The 18,638-nt window shown below is 54.8% G+C and overlaps 1 protein-coding gene across 1 annotated transcript in view; it reads right to left on the bottom strand.

Moving 5' to 3' along the window:
* Positions 1-1,268: 1,268 nt before the first annotated feature.
* Positions 1,269-18,638, bottom strand: part of NID1 (nidogen 1) — a 70,191-nt gene continuing 52,821 nt past the window's right edge. Inside the window, exons 13-20 of the mRNA XM_037168174.2 lie at positions 13,150-13,371; positions 11,886-12,058; positions 9,270-9,396; positions 5,881-6,052; positions 4,996-5,153; positions 3,765-3,888; positions 3,001-3,113; positions 1,269-2,167 (exon numbers count right to left, since the gene is read on the bottom strand). Of these exons, the coding sequence (XP_037024069.2) occupies positions 2,046-2,167; positions 3,001-3,113; positions 3,765-3,888; positions 4,996-5,153; positions 5,881-6,052; positions 9,270-9,396; positions 11,886-12,058; positions 13,150-13,371 (1,211 nt within the window). The 3' untranslated portion in view covers positions 1,269-2,045. The remainder of the gene's footprint in view (positions 2,168-3,000; positions 3,114-3,764; positions 3,889-4,995; positions 5,154-5,880; positions 6,053-9,269; positions 9,397-11,885; positions 12,059-13,149; positions 13,372-18,638) is intronic.

Genomic DNA, 18,638 nt, shown 5'->3' on the forward strand with positions numbered 1-18,638 from the left:
TTCTAGCTAATCATGGGTTTGATTTGCACTTCCCTAAAGATCACTGGTGTTATTAGCATGTTGTCATGTGCTTATTGGCCATTTGTGTATCTTCTTGGAAAAAATGTCGATTCACACCCTTTGTCTGTCTTGAACTGGGTGTCTTTGTTATCCTTCAGTTGTAGTTCTTCACATACTTGGGGTACTAACGGCTTTCAGGTACAGGATTTGCAAATAGTTCTCTCCTGCTATGGGTTTTTTTTCACTTTCTCCATAGTGTCCTTGGATGCACAAACTTTAAAAATTTTGATGAAGACCAATTTGTCTGTTTTTCTTTTGTAGCTTGTACTTTCGGTGTCATACACAAGTGATCATTGCCAAATCCAAGGTCATGAAGATTTTCCCCTCTGTGCTGCCCCTCCCCTGGTGACCGAAAGCAGTAACCAGCAATCAGAACCCACAACCCTGATCTGCGAGGAGGTCCTCGTTGCCTTCCCGGCTCCAGCTTCGAGAAGTCACACTAGGAATGTGGGGCTGGGGGAGGGGCTGGTGGCCACAGCTAAGGCAAAGTTGAACTTGACCAAAATTTACTTGCATCCCCAAGCTCTCACCTGGGTGCTGGGAGACCTAAAGTCCCAGTGTCATCTGTTCAGACAGTTCCCACCACTCCCGCTGTGGCTTTAACAGAGGGGTGGGTTCACAGAGCCTCCCACTCTCCCTCTAGACTAGATTTTCTGACCCGAATCAAAGACTGGAGATTTCAGCCTACCTCTAAAGGTGTCCCCTTCCAGACTCTCGCCTGCATGCTGTGCTGCTCCCCCCGAGGGAGCCGTTTCACAGGGGGCACCTGTTCCCTCCCAGATGGCGATGGCGGCTCTGAGTCCCTCATCCTGCAGTGTCTAAGCACTACACACTCCCACCCGAATCAAAGGCCTGTTCACTGCACTGTCAGTGTGCCTGGCTCGGCTGGGGGCTCAGAGCTGACCTCCACGGGCAACTGCGTGTTCCTTCTGGATGGGGGAGGGGGCAACAGCTCACTTTCAGAACTGAACCAGGAGATGGAAATTTTTCTAAAAAATAAAAACAACACCCAAAAAGGTGGTTTGGGGTCTGTGACCGAGTTCACGTTCAAGTCCCTTACAAGGCCCTCAGACTTCTGTTGGCTTGCCTAGGAAACCGCGCAGCCCATGACACTAGGGTCCCAGGGGCTGGCCGGTGACTAAATGGTTCTTTCCACTGTGGACCAGCCTCCCAACGTTAAATTCCTTCAAGGAGGACAGAGGAAGGGATAGTAACAGTTTTTTTTATTTTCAGCACTATTTATACAGCTGTAAACTCGGGGAATTATCCACACTGGTATAACCTGGGGGAACAGTTAGTAAGCACCTTCAATGGTTTCCACAGTTTAAGAATTCACCATTAAAAAATGAAGTTATAAAAATCATACAAAATCATGACACACATTTGATATGGAGGGCTTGATATGGAATGATAAATACAAAAAGAAAGTGAAACTAACTTATGGGTTGGGCTATATAAACCACCCATGGGTTCCCCAAACCTTGTGATTCTCGGGGACATATTCGCCTCTGAGAAGACAAACTCCGATTATTCCCGGGAAGCCTCTCTCCCGATTCCGGTGCCCATGGGCTGTGGCCCTGGCTGGGATGTCAAGGAGCAAAATGGCGAGCGTGTCAGTGACGCTGAACTTGTAAGGCCACAGGGCGGGGCTTAGGGCGGGGCTCAGGCCTGGGAGGTTTGCGCACCCCTGGCGTGCTATGTTGGGGAACAGTTCCGGGGCTCTGAGGCGGGGCATACGACCCTTATTTGGGCTGCATATGCTCGTCTGAGGGTTTGGGGTGGCCAGGGGTGTTCTGCTTTTGTGTAGGTACAGACTTTCCCGTTCCAGAAGCTCAGGGCCGATGTTTTGGGGAACAGTGAGGGGCACATTGTTGAGGCTCAGGCTGGCGGTCACCCAGCCAGCAGGCCAGACAGTTTTTCATCTGGACCCTTTGACATAGGGTGTTGCTGCGAAATACTCGGTGAGGAACGAAGCACTCTCGTCTTCATTTGCGCTCGATGCAGTCAACTCCCAGGGTGTTGTCAGGGCAACGGCAGGTCCTGCCTCCCGGGGTGGCCAAGCAGAGGTGGGTGCAGCCACCATTGTTCACTGCGCAGTAGTTGTGACCTGGAAAAGGCGGCAATAGCAGGGAAGGCTGTGCCAAGCACCCAGCTAAGCTCGTGTCCTGGCTGTTTCCTCGTCCTCCAGGGTTTGCCAGGCAGGCCAGGGTCCCGCCCGCTGCTCTGGGGGCTGCGTGGGTCTCGGGGAGAATGCTCCTCCTCTGAGGGTAACACGGAGTCGGAGTTTCAAAGCACAGAGTGCCCTCCGTCTAGCTTGCCCGGCTGGCTTTGCCCTTGACTGGGGGAGCGGGGCAGCCTGGAGGAGAGTGTGTTAGGGGACAGGTCCTGAAGAGACAGCCCAGGCTGCGGAGCTGGGCTGCTTAGATGCCCCCAGCTCTGCCGCGGTCAGCTGGGCGCCTCTGGGCAAGTGGCTTCCGTTTTCCTTCCTTATCAAGTGAGCACAACTACAGTACCTCCCTCGTGGGCTGCTAAGAATTAAGTGAACTAAGGAACATGGAGCACTCGGAAGGCTGAGTGAGTCAGTCTATGTAAAGTGGCCAGCTCACAGGGAGGTGTTCACGTTTGTAATTGTTTTGATTATTAATTATTGTTGCTTTAGACTGAATAAATGGACTTTCCAAGCAGCAGAGACCCTAACACTGACATTCCTGTTTGGAACCTGAAGACCACCCGGCCCAAGATTCAGTACCTTTCCTCACCCCTGCCCACCTCATTCCCTCCTGTTTTCTCTTTACCTGCCCCCCCCCCCCCAATAAGGAAGGCCCTTGGCGGAAGGAACATAGGATCAGGGCCACCAGAGGCTGCACCGGTAGCAGCCAGAGAATGGGCTCTGAGCTGAGGGGCCCTTGGCCTTGAACAGTCAGAGCACAGCCCAGTTACCTCGGGGACACTGAGGCAGGGCAGCGGTGATGCCGTACAGCCGGGCCTGCTTCTGGGGGTGGAAGGCGTCCGTCTCTTTGGAAACAGCAAGATCAACGGCGATCACGGAATTCCTGCAAGAACGGAAGGGCAGAGGTGGAACACGTCTGATGGCTCCAGCGTTCTCTGCAGACCAAACTCTCTCTCGTAGTTCGGGGAGAAGTCGGGGGCTGTGAACAGATGCACTGGCCTTGCTTTCTAGCCCTCGCTCCCTCCCTCCTCTGGGTTGGGTCAAGCCTGCAAGTTTCTGTCTCCTAAAGCAGGACAGCGATCAGCTGGCTTTCCTCCCCACCCTGGCATTCAATTGCAAGCTGGGAAACTGGCTCTCTACACAGACGGCCCTGGCCACAGCGCTGGCTGGCTGAACCCTCCTCTTTGCAGGAAGGAGCTCTGGTGCTCTGCAGTTTAGGACAACGAGGAAGTAAAGGCACAGAGTGGGCATGGAGCCCACCAGCCAAAGGGCCCCAGGCCAGTGCCTGGGGAAACAGCAGACCTGCCCGGCACTCAGCAAGCTCAAGTTCACAGAGTGAAACCGCCACCCGCCCTGCAGCGCCTGCATTATAAGTGGTGGCCCCCGCCCCCCCCCCCCAGGAGCCCCGTCTCGCCCATCTCTGACGACCAGAGGGCTGAAGCGGAGGGGGCGTCTCGGAGGCGAAGCCGAGAGGCCAATGGGACGGGCTCAGGGCCCCCGAGGCGGAGGGTGGCGGGGCCTGCCGCTGACGTACGTCTTCCAGTCCGTGTAATACAGATTCTTCCCCAAGCTCGTGACCGCAAAAGGATACTGGAGCCCTTCGAGGACCCTGCGTCGGCTGGGCTGCCCGGGCTGCAGGCACTCGGCCCGACTGGTGCCTGTGTGAGGGGAACAGGCCGCTTATTGTTCGCACAAGAAACGGCCCCTTTGTGTCAGGGGACAAGAGTGGCGAGGGCGAGGGATCTGGCGTTCCAACAGCGGGTCCCGGAGAACACAGGCGGCGCGCTCCTCAGCACAGGATAGCTGTGCCCCGTGGGCCATCACTGCCTCTGCTGGGCGCCCAAGCCTGGCTGTGCCCGGAGCTGTGAGAGAAGCAGGGACCCATTCCTGGAGCAGGGGCCCCACGGGGACGGCCAGGACGCGGCCACCAGCCGGCTGTGGCTCACATCCGATCCCCGAGGCCTCTCCAGACCCCTCCCCGGATTACGGGCTAAGAGCCAAACCTCTCCGCCGGTCCACAGCTGTGCAGGGCCTGGTGCCATGCCCACTCGGCGACCAGGCTGGGCTCCCTTTAGCCTGCACACTTTGCCCCCATACACCCCAAGTGCAAGACGCGGTCCCTGCACCCCGGCAGCACCTGACAGCCCAGACCAGGGCAGTTCTCAACAGGCACGAACGGATGACTGATGTTCGGCCCCGACTAAGCACCCTGCCCACAGCCCTCGCCCGGGGTGTACCCCAAATCTGCTGGGGGGCCCGCATCACAATGGTGCTACTCCATCTCTCTTGCTCCGAGCCCTGCCCTGCCCCATGGGGACGAATGCAAGCTACAGGATCCTAGGTCAGGCTCTGGGGTGGGCGGACTTTTTTAAAGAACCAAATACTAATTGTTTCTGGTTCCATGGGCCTCGAGGAAAAACAAGGCCACTGTGTAGAGGCATCACGCAGCCAATTAAAACACAGCACTTGAAAATGTGAAAGGGTCCCCAGCCCCCAGGTTGCACCAGGTGGTGCAGGAGCAGGTGGCCTGGCCCACGGGCTGCCGTTTGCTGAGCCCAGACTTCGATGGGGGAGACCCCACCCAGAGAACATCAAGCCCAGAGAAACAATGAATTCCAGAGCAAGGGTATGCCGCTGCTTTCGTGCAGGAAAGAAAAAGTTATGCCCTTTCCCATCACATCCTCTTGAGGTACAGCCTGGGCTGGCTCCGTGTGGGTGACACTAATTGTTTGGCTTAGAAAAGCCTGCCCCACCCCAGGGGTCACCTGCGTCCACCCAGCAGAGCTGGGACGAGTAGGCATCGAAGGTCAGCCCATTGGGCAGGCCCAGGTCGTCGCGCACGAGGACCCTCCGGTTGGTCCCGTCCATGTAGGAAGTTTCGATTTTGGGGCTGTCTCTGTTCCAGTCTGTCCAGTACAGGTTCCTGGGGGAGGAGAAGGCAGGAAGAGGAAGAGAAATGATGAAGACGCACGAGAAAGCACACTGAAGCCCCCAAGGGGCAGCCTCGGACGGAGCCGTGAGCAGACACGAGGACGCAGGCGCACGGCCCTCGGGGGCTTCCCTTGAACTGGTGGCTCTGTGAGCACTGAGTCCCCTTCCCTCAAACAGCCCCGTAAAGTCGTTAAAGGAGAAAAGCTGAACAGAACGCCACAAGTGGCATACACCTGTGGGAGCCCCACGTGCGGTGACCACCCAGGGAGGCCAGCACACCCGTCCTTGGCAGAGGCGGTGGCAGCCCCAGAACCAGGGATGTGGCCTCAGAGTGTCCAGGAGCCCGGGCCGGGTGTGTCAGCCTCAGAGACCGCAGCAGGAGAGGGAGAGGAAGCCCGAGGCGCTGGCGAAACCGTCGGAAGGGGTCTCCTTGGCTCTGGGCGGCCCCCAGGGAGGGCCTGAGGGTGCATTTACACTCAGTGCCCTGCTGAGGTTCGTCCAACTCAGCGGCTGATCCACGTTCAACCCACGTGGAAATACCCAGCTCACAAAGTCTCTTGGGAAAAGGCGTGAAAGTGGAACGTGGTGTCAAGTCCCCGACGGTAACTTGCCCACCACGGCCGTTCACGTCAGGAGGAGGCGCTGGAGTCAGAGCCTCACCGACACACCCAGGGGACGGGAGCAAGGACAGCAGACACACGCAGACGGACAGCACGCACCCCCTCACGGAGTCCGTCACGATGCCTCTGGGGTTCACCAAGTCGGTCTCAAACAGCACCCGGCGCTGGGTGCCGTCCAGCTTTGCCACTTCTATTCGATCGAGACGAGAATCTGTCCAGAAGAGGTTGCGGCCGAGATGGTCAAGGGCAATGCCTTCCGGGCTTCCGAGATCTAGAGGCAAACGCAGAACAAGCCTGATTTCTTGAGCAGGCAAGAATCAGGTTTTCTGATCGCTTCGTGCTGTTTCACATGGTGTCCAATCCTTGCATTTCAAAAAACAAACAGGAATGTGACATGCTTGTCATTATAAGGTAAGCAATACTCAAAGTGGCAAATTAATAGATGCCACTCATTCCCTTGGTGGACTGACCGCCTGTGCACCACACTGGAAACCAGGTCCAAACGGTGCTGAAGCTTGGTCCTGCCTTCAAGGAGCCCACAGCCAACTATGAGTTCTGGGTTCCTTGGGAGCACAGGGAGGGTCCCTGGCCTCAGCCTGGGGAGACCAGGGAAGGCTTCCTGGGGGAGGTGACATTCATGAAGCTGGCTCCTGAAGGACCAACAGGAGTCTCTCAGGCAAAGGTCCTGGATAAGGGTTTTCCAGGTTGTGGAACAGGCTCTTAAGTCTAAAGAAAGGTGGACATGGTCTGAAGTGATCTGTGTGTAATTCTGTGTGGCTGGAAACCGTGAGGGTTGAGGGTGGCCAGAGATGAAGCTAGGATGCCTGTGTTAATGAGCTTACAGCTTATCCCACAGGCAAAGGGGAGGCACAAGAAGATACTAAGATGAGTAATGAAACAGATTCACCATATTCATTAATATGGGGGGAAAGGTCATTTGAGTAAAAATACATGAGGTATTAGGAGTAGAAGAAGGGGTGTCATGGATCCAGAGTAATACTCGGGAGTCTTCACTGAGCTGAAAGTAACTGATCTTCACGCAGGGGCTGCCGCAGGGCCAGCTGACGACAGTGGGCACCTTCGACGCCCACCCAGCTCCTCAGGTGCTCAAAGCGGCGACCGCCTCCCAACTGTAAATGAAACCAAAACCCTACCAGGGTTTACTGGTGTCACTCAGGGTCCCTTCCCCTTGTCTGATTAGAGCGTCGAAGGTCACTTATTGTGGCCAGAGGCGGAAGCTGCCCTCCTGGTGGGGTGTGGGTGTGAGGAAATCCTCGGGCCCTGTGTTTTCTTTCCCATCAGCGCAGGAGCGAGCCAGGCCTCAGCCCCTGCAGCGGCCTGCACCGGACGGCGGGCACGTGTGTGACTTCAAGTGCTGGAAGCGCCAGGGCCTGAAAGGTGCCTACCGCAGGCAGTTTACTAAGAACTAGAAAGAGCGCTTGAACGAGATCTTCATTATTCAAACTCAAAGTGGAGATTTATAAAGTACGGAATTATTTCCAGTGCCCCTAGAGGCGAAGGTACAGTGAGCCTGACCTGCGAAGGCCCTCCGGACGTCCAGAGGGACCCGGAACACGTAGCTCCGGGGTCCGTCTGCAGTGAGCACACCCTGTGCGGGCGGCGGGAGCTGCTCACACACACAGTGAAAGGGGAGAGGCTGCTCAGTGGGAGCCTCTTCACAAGACCCCCTGGAAGCCCTGGTCCTGACCTCAGGGCCTAAAGCAAGCAGCCCTGGCCCCCTGCCCCTCCCCAGCCAGGAGCCACTTCTGTGGGGGCCACAGCACCTACAGGGGCCTGGGAGCGCCACCCCGCACTGTGCGGTGGGAGGGAGGCGTGAAGAGGGCAAGGCAGTTTACTCAGGAAACAGATTAGGACACATCGGAGCTTTTTTGCTAGGACTTTAACTCAAGGAAAGAAAGAGAAGCCTAGGACTGTAGGAAATAAGGAAGACAAGATACAGAGAAGCCCGCCGCCACGCTCACTGGCCAGCGATGTACCCACCTGCACCATGATGAAGGCTTCAGTGGAAGTTCCTTGCTCTCTTTTTCACTAACAAAAATCGGTTCCCTTCCTTCTACAAAGGGAAGGGTTTACTTGTGTCCCTACAGTGGGCCCCACCTGAAATGCTTCTGATGGGCCTTACAGCTTTCTTGGACAATTATCAGCTTTGGAAGTGACCGGAAATAGGGGCGAGGACCTGCACCCCTCTCCCGCTGGGTTTCCAAGTCAAACCACAGACCACAGCACATTTACAACAGAGAGAGACGGGATGCAAAAAGGCGTTTCCAAACTTCTGTTCGTTAAACCAAACCATGAAAACTAGCAGATGTTGTTGAAATAACACACTGGCTTCCAAAAAGGACGTCGCGTCTGCGTCCAAAGCCAGTCATGTTCGTCTCCACCTCGGCTGAATGCCGGTGGCATCACCTCTTACCAAAGAGGGAGCCAGGAAAGGGAAAAACGCCCCAAGGGCTGCTCCACTGGCAAAGGAACCTTCTAGAAAATCAACTGTTAGGGAATGTTACACAGGAAAGTGGAAAAGCTTCATTCTGCCCCAAGTAAAGAGAAATACCGAGTGAGGCTGTCTCCTTTGAAGACCTAGCTTTGATTTGAGGGTTCTGCAGAGGACGCAGGAGGATCTCACACAAGCTTCACCAGCATGACCACGTCTTTGGATGGAAAATTCCTGATGAAAGTCAGCTGTCCTCTCCAGGACAAGGGGATTTTTACAGAGCCCTCGGATTTTTGTTGTAACGGTCAAGTCTTCAGTGCTGACAAAACACACCCATGTAGAACAGTGTTGACTTGCTGAATGTATGCATTAAAATAATGCACACAGTCCTTGGCTGACCACGGCACTCCTAAGTTAAGGAATTGAGGTTAAACGTTAAGGGGTAGCAGCCAAACCACCGCGAACTTGGCTGTCAGTTGTGCAACAAAGGCAAGTCAGCAAGAGTTCAGCCTGCTCTGCTGTGCTCCTCTGGGGCAGTCTGAGCCCACGGGTGCAGGGTGGGCAGAGAAGAGACTCCCACTTCCCTGGGGTGACATGATGACCCCTTACCGTGAACAGTCTTGGGAACAGACTCAGATATCACGGGCAGTGCTGGCCAGTATGCCTGTGACCCTCCGCCTGTGTGGTCCGTGTACCTCTGCTGGTGGGAGAGCCCTAACGGAGCACGCGGCGGGCAGACACTCTGAGAACTAATTCTACGCTCAGCAGCCAGAGGGAAAAATGCACATCCCAGCTGAATGGTTGAGGTTGGCCTTTACTGTTCATTAAAACTGGCTCCACAGTGTCAGAGAAAGGCACAGGCTTACTCAACTTTGATTTTAGACTAGCAACGAATCCCAGCTAAGGTGTTCCTGGTTCAAGGACAAGTCCTCGGAGGACTCCCCAGAGAACGCTGGAAAGACCCAGCCCCTCGGACGTCTGGACAGCCCCTGTGAGCGATGTCCACTCAGCGGAAGACAGGCCCTCCCTCACCCACCTTGCCGGATGACGGTGGTCGGCTCCCCGCCGAGCAGGCTGGCTCTCCCAATGGAAGGCTCGCTGATGTCGGTCCAGTAAACCATCTTGTCCACGCAGTCGAAGGCCAGTCCAATGATGACTTTATCCTGGAAGCACAGACCAGGGGTGAGAGCAGGCCACCCTCTGGCACCTCAGTGACCCATGCGCTTCTGTGCCTTGTTTTATTAAGTGTCTTCTAGTCTTCTGTCCACTTTAACATGTTTATTACTGACTTATGTAAGTTCTTTGCATATTTCAGATAAAAACCTTTCGTCATCTACCGATGTGTGTTTGTGTATGTAATATTTTCTCTCAGTATATAGCTTACTCATTCATTTGCTTAAGCGCTTTCGAAAAAAAAAGTTTTTAGTATTTAGTAAGTCCAGCTTATTATTTTTTCTCTTATGCTATTTGTGTGTCATCTAAAAAATTCTGCCTACCTGAAGATCATTAAAGAAAGAAACGTAAGACATAAACATTGGGAGGTTACAAAAACACCCTACTCCAAGCCAACATGACTGTTAATGTTGAAAATCCTGGGGAGTCTATAAAACCATTATAACTAATTATTGAACCTAACAAGGTTACAGGATACAAAGTCACTATAAAGTTATATCTCTACTAGCAAAAAATAAAATTTGAAAACAATGTTTACAATGGCATCAAAAACAAAGCATTTAAGAATATTTTTAAATGTGCAATATTCTACACTGAATTTACCAAACGATGCAGAGTTAAATTAACGAAGACCCAAATAAATGATGAGATAATCAGTGTAGTGGGTTATAAAACATGGTATTGCTGAAATACCAATTCTCTCTCAATAGAGTTAAAGATTCTAAGCCATCTTTATCAAAATCCCAGCAGGATTATGTTGGGGATGGAGGTGGGTAGAAACTTATAAGCTTACTCTAAAATGTATCTGGAAATGCAACGTGAGGCTCTGGGGACCTCGGAGGTGGAGGAGCAGGCTGACCTTTGGTGGGAACATCGGGGTTCTCAACAGACACTTTTGCCTCAAGACTCAGGTCCAGGAGGGCACCAAGAGGCTCACCTTACACCACATACAAGAACTGGTTCAAATGAACCAGAGACCTCAATGCTACAGCTGAACTACAAAACTCTCAACAGAAAAAACACGGCAGGGGAGCCTCATAGCCTTGGACTTGGCAATGATTTCTGGGATGGGCCATTAAAAACAAAAACAGATAAATTACACTTTATCAGAATTAAAAACATCTGCGCATAAAAGAACACAGTCAGCAGAGTGAAAGGCAACCCCTGAAAGGGGAGAAAATATGTGCAAATCATGTATCTGATAAGGGGTTTAATATCTAGAATATATCAACAACTCCTACAACTCAATAATGATGACAACAAAATACAACCTAATGACAAAATGGGCGAAGAATAGGAATAAACATTTTCCCAAAGATACACGAATGGCCCACAAGGGCAGGAGGAGATGCTCTCTGTCACACATCGGTAGAGAAATGCAAATCAAAACCGCAATGAGAGCATTTCACGTCTGTTAGGGTGGCTGCCGTCAAGAAGCAGAAAGTAAGGGCTGGCAAGACTGCAGAGGACTGGAGGCTCTGGGCTCTGCTGGTGGGAATGGAAATGACGCTGCCGTTAGGAGAAATGGAACAGCAGCAGGTCCTCGGAAAATTAAAAACAGAGTTACTGCATGATGCAGCAATTCTACATCTGAGTTATACCCAAAAGAAGGGAAAGCGGGACTCAAACAAATATGGGCACGTGCGTGTTCATAGCAGCGCTACGCACAGCAGCCAGACGGTGGAGGCAACCCTGTTCTCCGATGAACGAACGAATAAAATGCGGCACGTCCACATGACGGAATACCATCGGCCTTGAAAAGAAGGGAATTCTGACGCCTGCTTCTACATGACACACCTTGAGGACATTACACTGAATGACGGGAGCCAGTTACGAAAGGACAGACAGCGTGTGATTGCCCTTACACGAGGAGCTTAGAAAGGGCAAGTTCACAGAGCCAGAAGGCAGACGGCCGGCTGCCAGGGGCTGGGGCAGGAGGGAGAGCAGAGTTTGCTTTGAACGGGCATAAAATATCAAGTCGGGATGCTGAAACGTGGTGGGAACAGAGAAGTAATAGAGTGTGACGAAGACTGCATGACGCCGTGGATGCGCTGAATGCCACCAAGCGACACAGTTGAGATGAGTACAGTGGTGATAAATGAAAAACCCAAAGCACACAGCGGACACTCGCCCTGGGCGTTGGTCCCTCCCACCTCCACTCTCAGCTTCTCAGAGCGTCAGGGACACTCAGCCTCTCCCCTTGGTCTCGGGGAGATGACTTTCCCAGAGAACTGACCCATCCCCATGGCAAGTGTGTGCAGGAGGCTGCCCAGGAAGAAGACAGGCCTCCCTCCGGGTTCCTGTCTCCAAGGCAGCAGGACAACACCCAGGCCACGCACCAGTGTGTGTGTGTCGCACATATGCTGAGTGCCACGATGACAGACAAAGCAGACAGGCTTCTCTGAGAGGCGGTCTGGCTACTCCCTGCTGTGTCCCCAGGTCATCTAAGCGTCACCGAGTACAACAAGCCAGCACTCACCGGGGCATGCAGCAGAGTCTTGGCATCCATCTTCCGCATGGTGCTCCCCTCCAGCGGGAGGCGCTCTATCTTCCCAGTCTGGGCAAAGAGTAAGTGGGTCCCGGGGGGCAGAGGGATCACAGTGGGAGGAACCAAGGGTCCCTGGTGAGTCGGCGGAGCTACTGTACTCAGACCTAGGGGGCAGGAGAGGTCAGTGAGCAAGGCCCAAGTGCAGCGGGAATGCACACCCACACACGCCTGTACACACTCATGCACACACCCCCACATGCCAGGCCATGTCACCTGCATGCCACCACAGACCACAGGCACACAAAGATCATTTTCAGTCTGAAAGCTTGGGAGCAAAAAGACCTCACGGGGCATTTGTGAAGAAGACAGTGCAGGGCTGAGTGTTGCAGAGACAGAAGTTATCTCGCTGTGCATGCCTGCTTTGGACACGGGCCACAACAGGGAACAGCGACATGGCAGCCCCAAGAGCCCTGTCCACAGGGAGCTCCACACGGTGGACACTGCTGAGCTTGGTGCGGGACAGACTGTCAGTGAACTGGCCCGCATGCCCTGGTCCACGGTGGGTGGCCTCAGGCCCCGAGTGGCCACGTGCCCTCTGGCCTTTCTGGAGCACGTGACGACCAGGGGCTGCCTCGCCCTGGGGCTGGGCCCTGCCTCCTGCCTGCTGGCCTCGTCTCGGAGCATGGCTCCCTGGCTCACCTGACAAGAGGATCTGAGGAGGAAACAGTCAGCTCTTCTGTAGGGTAAGGGGCACCAGATGGGTATCAGGGCACCTGGGTCCCATGGCCACAGCTGCTGAAAACTGCTTGCATCCTACATGGCCTGGGGCCTCCACTGTGGGGGAGGCTGGGTCCCAGGGCAGGAACAGTTCCTCCCCGCTGCCTGAGGGGGCCAGGCGCCGGGGTTCCCACCAGCTGGGTCCCAGTGTGGAGGCGCTGGAAGGCCCGGCCGCCCACTCCAGGGAGTCACTTGGGGCACATGTGCCCTCTCTGCTGCCAGCCACAGTGTGGCTGCCACAGGGGTCACTGGTTTCTGGCACGCAAGGGGAGGAAAGGGTAAGGGGAGAGAGAGTGAGGAGTGCAGAGAGGGAGGGAGGAAATGGGGCTCAAGCCAGGGGAGCTCTCAGGACCGAGGGAGGCAGAAAGTGACAACTGTGTCCCCGGCAGGACCCGCCAGAGACGCTCACAGACACTGGGAACGCTGGTCCGCAGGCCTGCCTGAGGCCAGGCCCAAGCACACGCTGCCCCCAACTTACAGGGGGGCCTCATCCTGGTCCTGGTGCCCTCCAGTTCACGGCCATCGCGGTCCACACACCAGCAATAGCCGGTGCTGCTGTGGCACTGCGTGGGCACGTAGTTCCCGTGCTCGTCACACTGGGGCACAAACAGCCCCAAGGGCAGGGGGCGCTGTGGGCCCGTCACCCCTGCTGTCCTCAGGATGTGTTCCTGCTCGAGCTGGCAGCGGGTTTTCTCCACTTCTGTCAAGGTAAACAAAGGGGAGACATCAGCCGTGCCTTCCTCGGGGTTCGCGGCCACGGCTGCAAGTCCCCCACGCTTAACTCGGAGCTGCCTGGTCAGCATTTGGTCGCCCTTTACCAGTTTTGTATCATTCAAAACATCTTTGTATTTAATGGCCTGAACGGTCAAAAAGACTATCTTTGCATTTTCTTTTCTCTCCTTGGCAATTTTCCTTTTATAGGTTGAGGCAAAATCAACACAACATGAAACGAACAGTTTTAAGTGACCCATTCCGTGGCATTGAGGAGTGGCCGTGCTGCGCTGCCACCCCACCCAGTTCCAGCACCTCCCCCCCCCCAGGGACACCCACACCTCCGAGCTGTGGCTCCCACCCCGTCGCCCGGCCCCCACGACCGCCAATCTGCTCTGTGGCCACTGCGAACGCGTCAGAGAAACGGAATCCCACGACAAACGTGAGCTTTTGTGTCGGCTGTTTTCACTCAGCAGAAAGTTCCCGGTCCGAGCTGCAGCCTCCTTATCAGCACACACTTCCTTCCTCCTGTGGCTGAACAGCGTGCGGCGCGGCACATTCTGTTGGCCCTCCCGTGCACGATGGGACGGACAGCACTGCCATTTGTTTTAAATTTAAAAAAATGTTTTTTCTTAAATTTGTCTTTAAAAAATCGAACTTCTTGACTACCTACACTGAGTCACAGTCAAACATTTGGGGGCTGAAGGCAGAAGGCACACTCAACGACGCGTGTGTGTCTCTTTAACGACACACTCACGTCTGGCGCAAAACATGGCCTCCTAACTGGGCAACTCACATCCCAGAGCCGGAAACACTCCTGGATCTGTGGGGAGTTGCTGATAACAAGCTGTGGCCTGGAATAAACAACTCCCAGACCCTATGTGGCGCTGCGGCTGGTTCCACGCGGCCAGAGTCCGGCCAGCACAGGGCCAGGCTGCGGGTGCCCCCCACTTGTCCTGCATGGCGGTACCCACACCCCCCAAACAGGACCCTGTCAGCTGCCCCCCTTCCGGGCCTTTCTGTGGGCTGCTCACTACGTGACACCCCCACCCCTTCCCCAGTTGACCCTTTAAACTGCTCGGCGTCTCCTCCCTTCCTCCAGGGCTCTCCAGGCTCTGTCACCACGGCTTGTCACAGGGACCAGTCCTGCCTGGCCTCCCTGGGCCCATTCCAGGCTCCGAGGCAGCCAGTGACTGCCTCTCCATGGCCCAGGAAATGACCGCAGCCCGCCCCCCGGCAGCTCGCCATCTGGAGCGAGGAAACGGTAAACGCGTGATGGTGCAGCCGAAGTGTTGCCAGAGGGGCCCAGGACGGGACAGACACGAGGGGAGGCCGAGGTCCTCTCCGAAGGCGGAGCAGGCGACCTTCGCGGGGAGATGCGGCCACACAGACCTGGGGCAGGGCTCCCCCAATTCTTTCTCTGAGTGGGTCATGGGCCCTTTTACAACTGCTCAACTCTGTGGTTATGGCATGAAAGCAACGGAGCTTAGCACATTAACATGAGTGTTTCAATAAAACTTGGTAAAAATGGGCACTAGGCTAGATTTGGCCTGTGGGGGCTGTGGCTGCCGGCCTCTGCTCTAGGGCATCAGTTGTGTTGGGGGAAGCTTTATATAAACATGCTAATTCGTATATTAATGTAGTACTATGGTATATACTGTAGTGATAGAATATTAACACTATATATTTCAAGGGTTTTTTCTCTGAGAAATGTTTGTGATTCCCAGCTCCAGCGCTCCTGCTGTTATCTCGAGCACGTCAACGGTGCAGGTGAAGCTGTGACCCCTCAGGGGCAGGACGGTGGTGGGAGCAGTAACTAGCCTCACAGCAAGGCTCTGAGCGGCGAGGACAGCGTGAGGCAGCGCTGAGGGAGGGAGCGTTCAGTCCCCGCCCACTGTCTCGGTGACGCACCTACGTGAGGCTGAGCATTCAGTCCCCGCCCCCTTTCACAGTGCCACACGTTCATTCCTCACTCACGCCGGTGCTCTGTGCACATGTTGCCGATAAATGTTTAAAGTACTTTTGGCCACGTTGCCAGTTGTCTGTCCGCTGGCTGGACGTGGCTGCCTGTTGACAGTGACAGTGAGCCTGCCAGGGAAGTGCAGTTGAACCCACTAAGGGAACACTGTGTATGCTTCCTCTCTTGTCCCAAAGGCTAATTTAAAACAAAATAAAACAAAACATTTCATGTAACAAGAGCCAAACAAAGCCAGAAACAAGCCATCTGGTTACGAATAAAAGTGTTGGGTTTTGTTCACTCTGAAACAGAGGGTGCTTACTTCAGTATCTTACATTTGTACAGGGTTTTAGCGTTCCCATATAAGCTGTCTCCATTCACAGGTTTCACTGAATTCTCACTACAATCCCATGCATCAGGCAGCCATGCTCTTTACACCAAATGAGAAGGGGCCACAGCACCGCGAGTGGCTCAGCTCAGGCCGGAACCAGAGTCTCTGGGTCCCTGGCCCCGCCCCCCACTCTCTGCACCCACGAAGGCCGACGCACACTAGACACGTTGTCAGTGGTAATATTTGCATGCTGGCATAACACACTTGCCAAAATTATCTGCAGCCCACAAACTCATTTCCCTCCCATCCACGTCTGTCCACAGTGCTGCCTTTCCAACGAGCAAATGGCCTATTCTGTGTGCACTGTCCCAGACCTTAAAGGGAATGGGGCTGACGGTTTTGTGTTAGTTTAGCATGGTGTTTGGCTGACATTCAAAACCTCCAGCGGTCTAGAATTCACAGGGGAATGAAAAACCTCAATAGTGACTCAGGACCTGGAAATTCATGAGTTAGGGACAGCTGGGACATCCTCGGTTTTCCTGGGACAGTTCTCAGCCTGGCCAGCAGCTCTAGTGGGAGCCCCGGGCCCCACGGGGAGTTTAAGGGCTGGGGGTGGGGCAGGGGATGGGATAATACATGCATTTCCTGGCCTTGTTTCTGGTTGATAAAATGATGATTCAGGCGGGGTTCTTTTTACTCACCTAGTTTGATCTGCTCAGGAAGAAGCATTCAAGACCTAATACTTATCTGGGAACAGCGGGAAGTCTAGGGTGACTTTTTTTGAGGTTGGGGACAAAGAGTAGGAGAAGAAAATGAAATAGAGGAAGTCAAGAAAAACCCACATTTTCAATCTCTCGATTTGTATCCCGGTCACTTGCCTGGTTAAATGTCCCCACCTGTGCTATTTTAAATAAGTAGCACTCGCAGCATCTGATCTACTTTACTGCTGGGTGCAGGAACTCGGGGAGGGGCCGGTGGTTCAGTTCCTGCTGCACAGTCTACACCGCCCTCCCCGCCAGGTGCCACTCTGCTCCTCGTGGCCTGTGCACGCACCCTCCAAGGAGCTCACATGGCGTGACAGCCACGCCTGTGCTCTGCTGGGGTTCAGACTTCCTGGCTCCTGGCCTCATCCCATCAGCTGCCAGATGGACAGTTATCAGTCCAAGATTGCCACATTTCCCAGAACGGGGATTTACCACTGAAGGAGACAGTGTCAGTCTGATGTGGTCTTTGTCCTTACCTTCCCAGGGGTTTACTGAGAACACTGCCAGATGAGGATGAGAATGAAGACACCTCTACTCAGGAGCTGTCTTCCGGCCCCTTCCGGACCCACATCCCCAATCCTGACAGGCAGGAGAGGAGAGGCAACGCCCAGAGTGGGGAGTGAACTAGCAGCCAGAACAGGCCGAAGGTCTGTGGGAGCACAAAGCCACGAAACCGCAGGAAGAGGAAACGCACCCCCAGTCTGTGCACAGCCTCACCACGCAGAACTGGCTCCTGGGTCCCCCCACTGTGCCGACTCTCCCAACATCCGGCCAGCACAGGGCGTCAAAACTACTGTACTCGTGATATTTCTTGAATCAGGAACGCCGTGGCCCCTTGCATCCTGACTCTGCATTATAAGCATTTACTGAAACTTGCTGGTGCCCTGCGAGCAGCAAGGGTCAGAGCTGGCAGGAGGCCTGGGGTGCCCAGGACCCCATCAGGGTGGCGCTGTGAGTGGCTGGCCGATCCAAACAGGCTGCAGTGGGTGCAGAGGAGGGCACCTACGCCCTGTGGTCAAGGGCCGGCCTGACACAAGGGCGACAAACCTGCTTGTTCCTAGCGTGCACGGCATGGGGCTGAGCCCAGCAGCCAAGGGTGAAGGCTGCAGGCTTGCAGGCTAAGTTCCAGGTGTTGGGGAGGGTGGCAGACAAAGCCCCCAGGTTCAGGCGAGAGGCCCTGGAGGAAAGACAGGATGGAGGAGCTGCAAGGCTCAGCCGTGACACTGCCAAACGGACACGAGGGCCTGGGACAGCTGGAAGGCCCAGAGTCACCGGCAGGGTCACCCGGGCCTGGTTTTCAGGCCCGAGCCGCCCCTGGCTGCCTACCCTCCTCTCCTCCTCAGTATTCCACCGCACCTTCTGTTCAAATCCTACCCATCCTACAAAGCTGTTCAATCCATCCGCAGCTCTCTGGGCTCTCTAGCCCCTGGCTACACCTACAGGTTCCCTAGGAGTTACAAAGGACCCCGCTTCCTGCCCACTGATAGTGTGAGCTCCTCCTTCGCAGGGACCTTACTGTCCCCGGGCTGAGCACAGTGGTGAGTGCGTAACAGATGCTTAAGCAACAGTCACACCTGGTCCTGGCTGCGCTGCCAGTTAGCTGGGGGCCTCGGGCAAGTTCGGTCTCTCTAAACCCTCCTCCACTGACTAAGACCAGTCATCCCCCAGAGACACACAGGCCAGTGATGGGTGCCCCGGGCACCAAATGGGGAGGGTGTTTCGGGAAGAAAGGTGGGATCAACTGTGCCGGTGCTACTGGGAAGGTGAGGTCTGAGATCTGAGAGGTGGGCGTCATCGGGGTCCAGCAGGAGCGGGAGCGGGTCCAGCATGCAGGTGAGGGCGGGGGCACAGCCCAGTGGCAGGGGTTCAAGAGCAACAGGGACTCAGGAAAGAAGGTAACCCTCCCATTTTAGAAACTAATTACGCACAGAGTGACTAGACAGCAAACCTCCAAATCCGTGGAAAACATTTACAACAAAGTGCAATGACAAAGAGTCCTGTGAACCCCAGACACAAGCAGGGCAGGCCACAGCAGCAGTCACAGGGGTCAGTGCCTACGAGGGCAAAGAGGCGGGAAGCAACAGGCCTCGGAGAATTCTGGGAACTGGTGAACCCTAAACCTTTAAGAGCTCTCAGAAAGCGAACAGGCATGTAGCCCCTGATGTTCGGAGGGCTTCCCTACCCACCTGGGACTATCTGCAAAG

This window comes from Artibeus jamaicensis, unplaced genomic scaffold, assembly GCF_021234435.1.
Source record: "Artibeus jamaicensis isolate MK-2021 breed Jamaican fruit bat unplaced genomic scaffold, CSHL_Jam_final contig_473, whole genome shotgun sequence".
Lineage (NCBI taxonomy): Eukaryota > Metazoa > Chordata > Mammalia > Chiroptera > Phyllostomidae > Artibeus > Artibeus jamaicensis.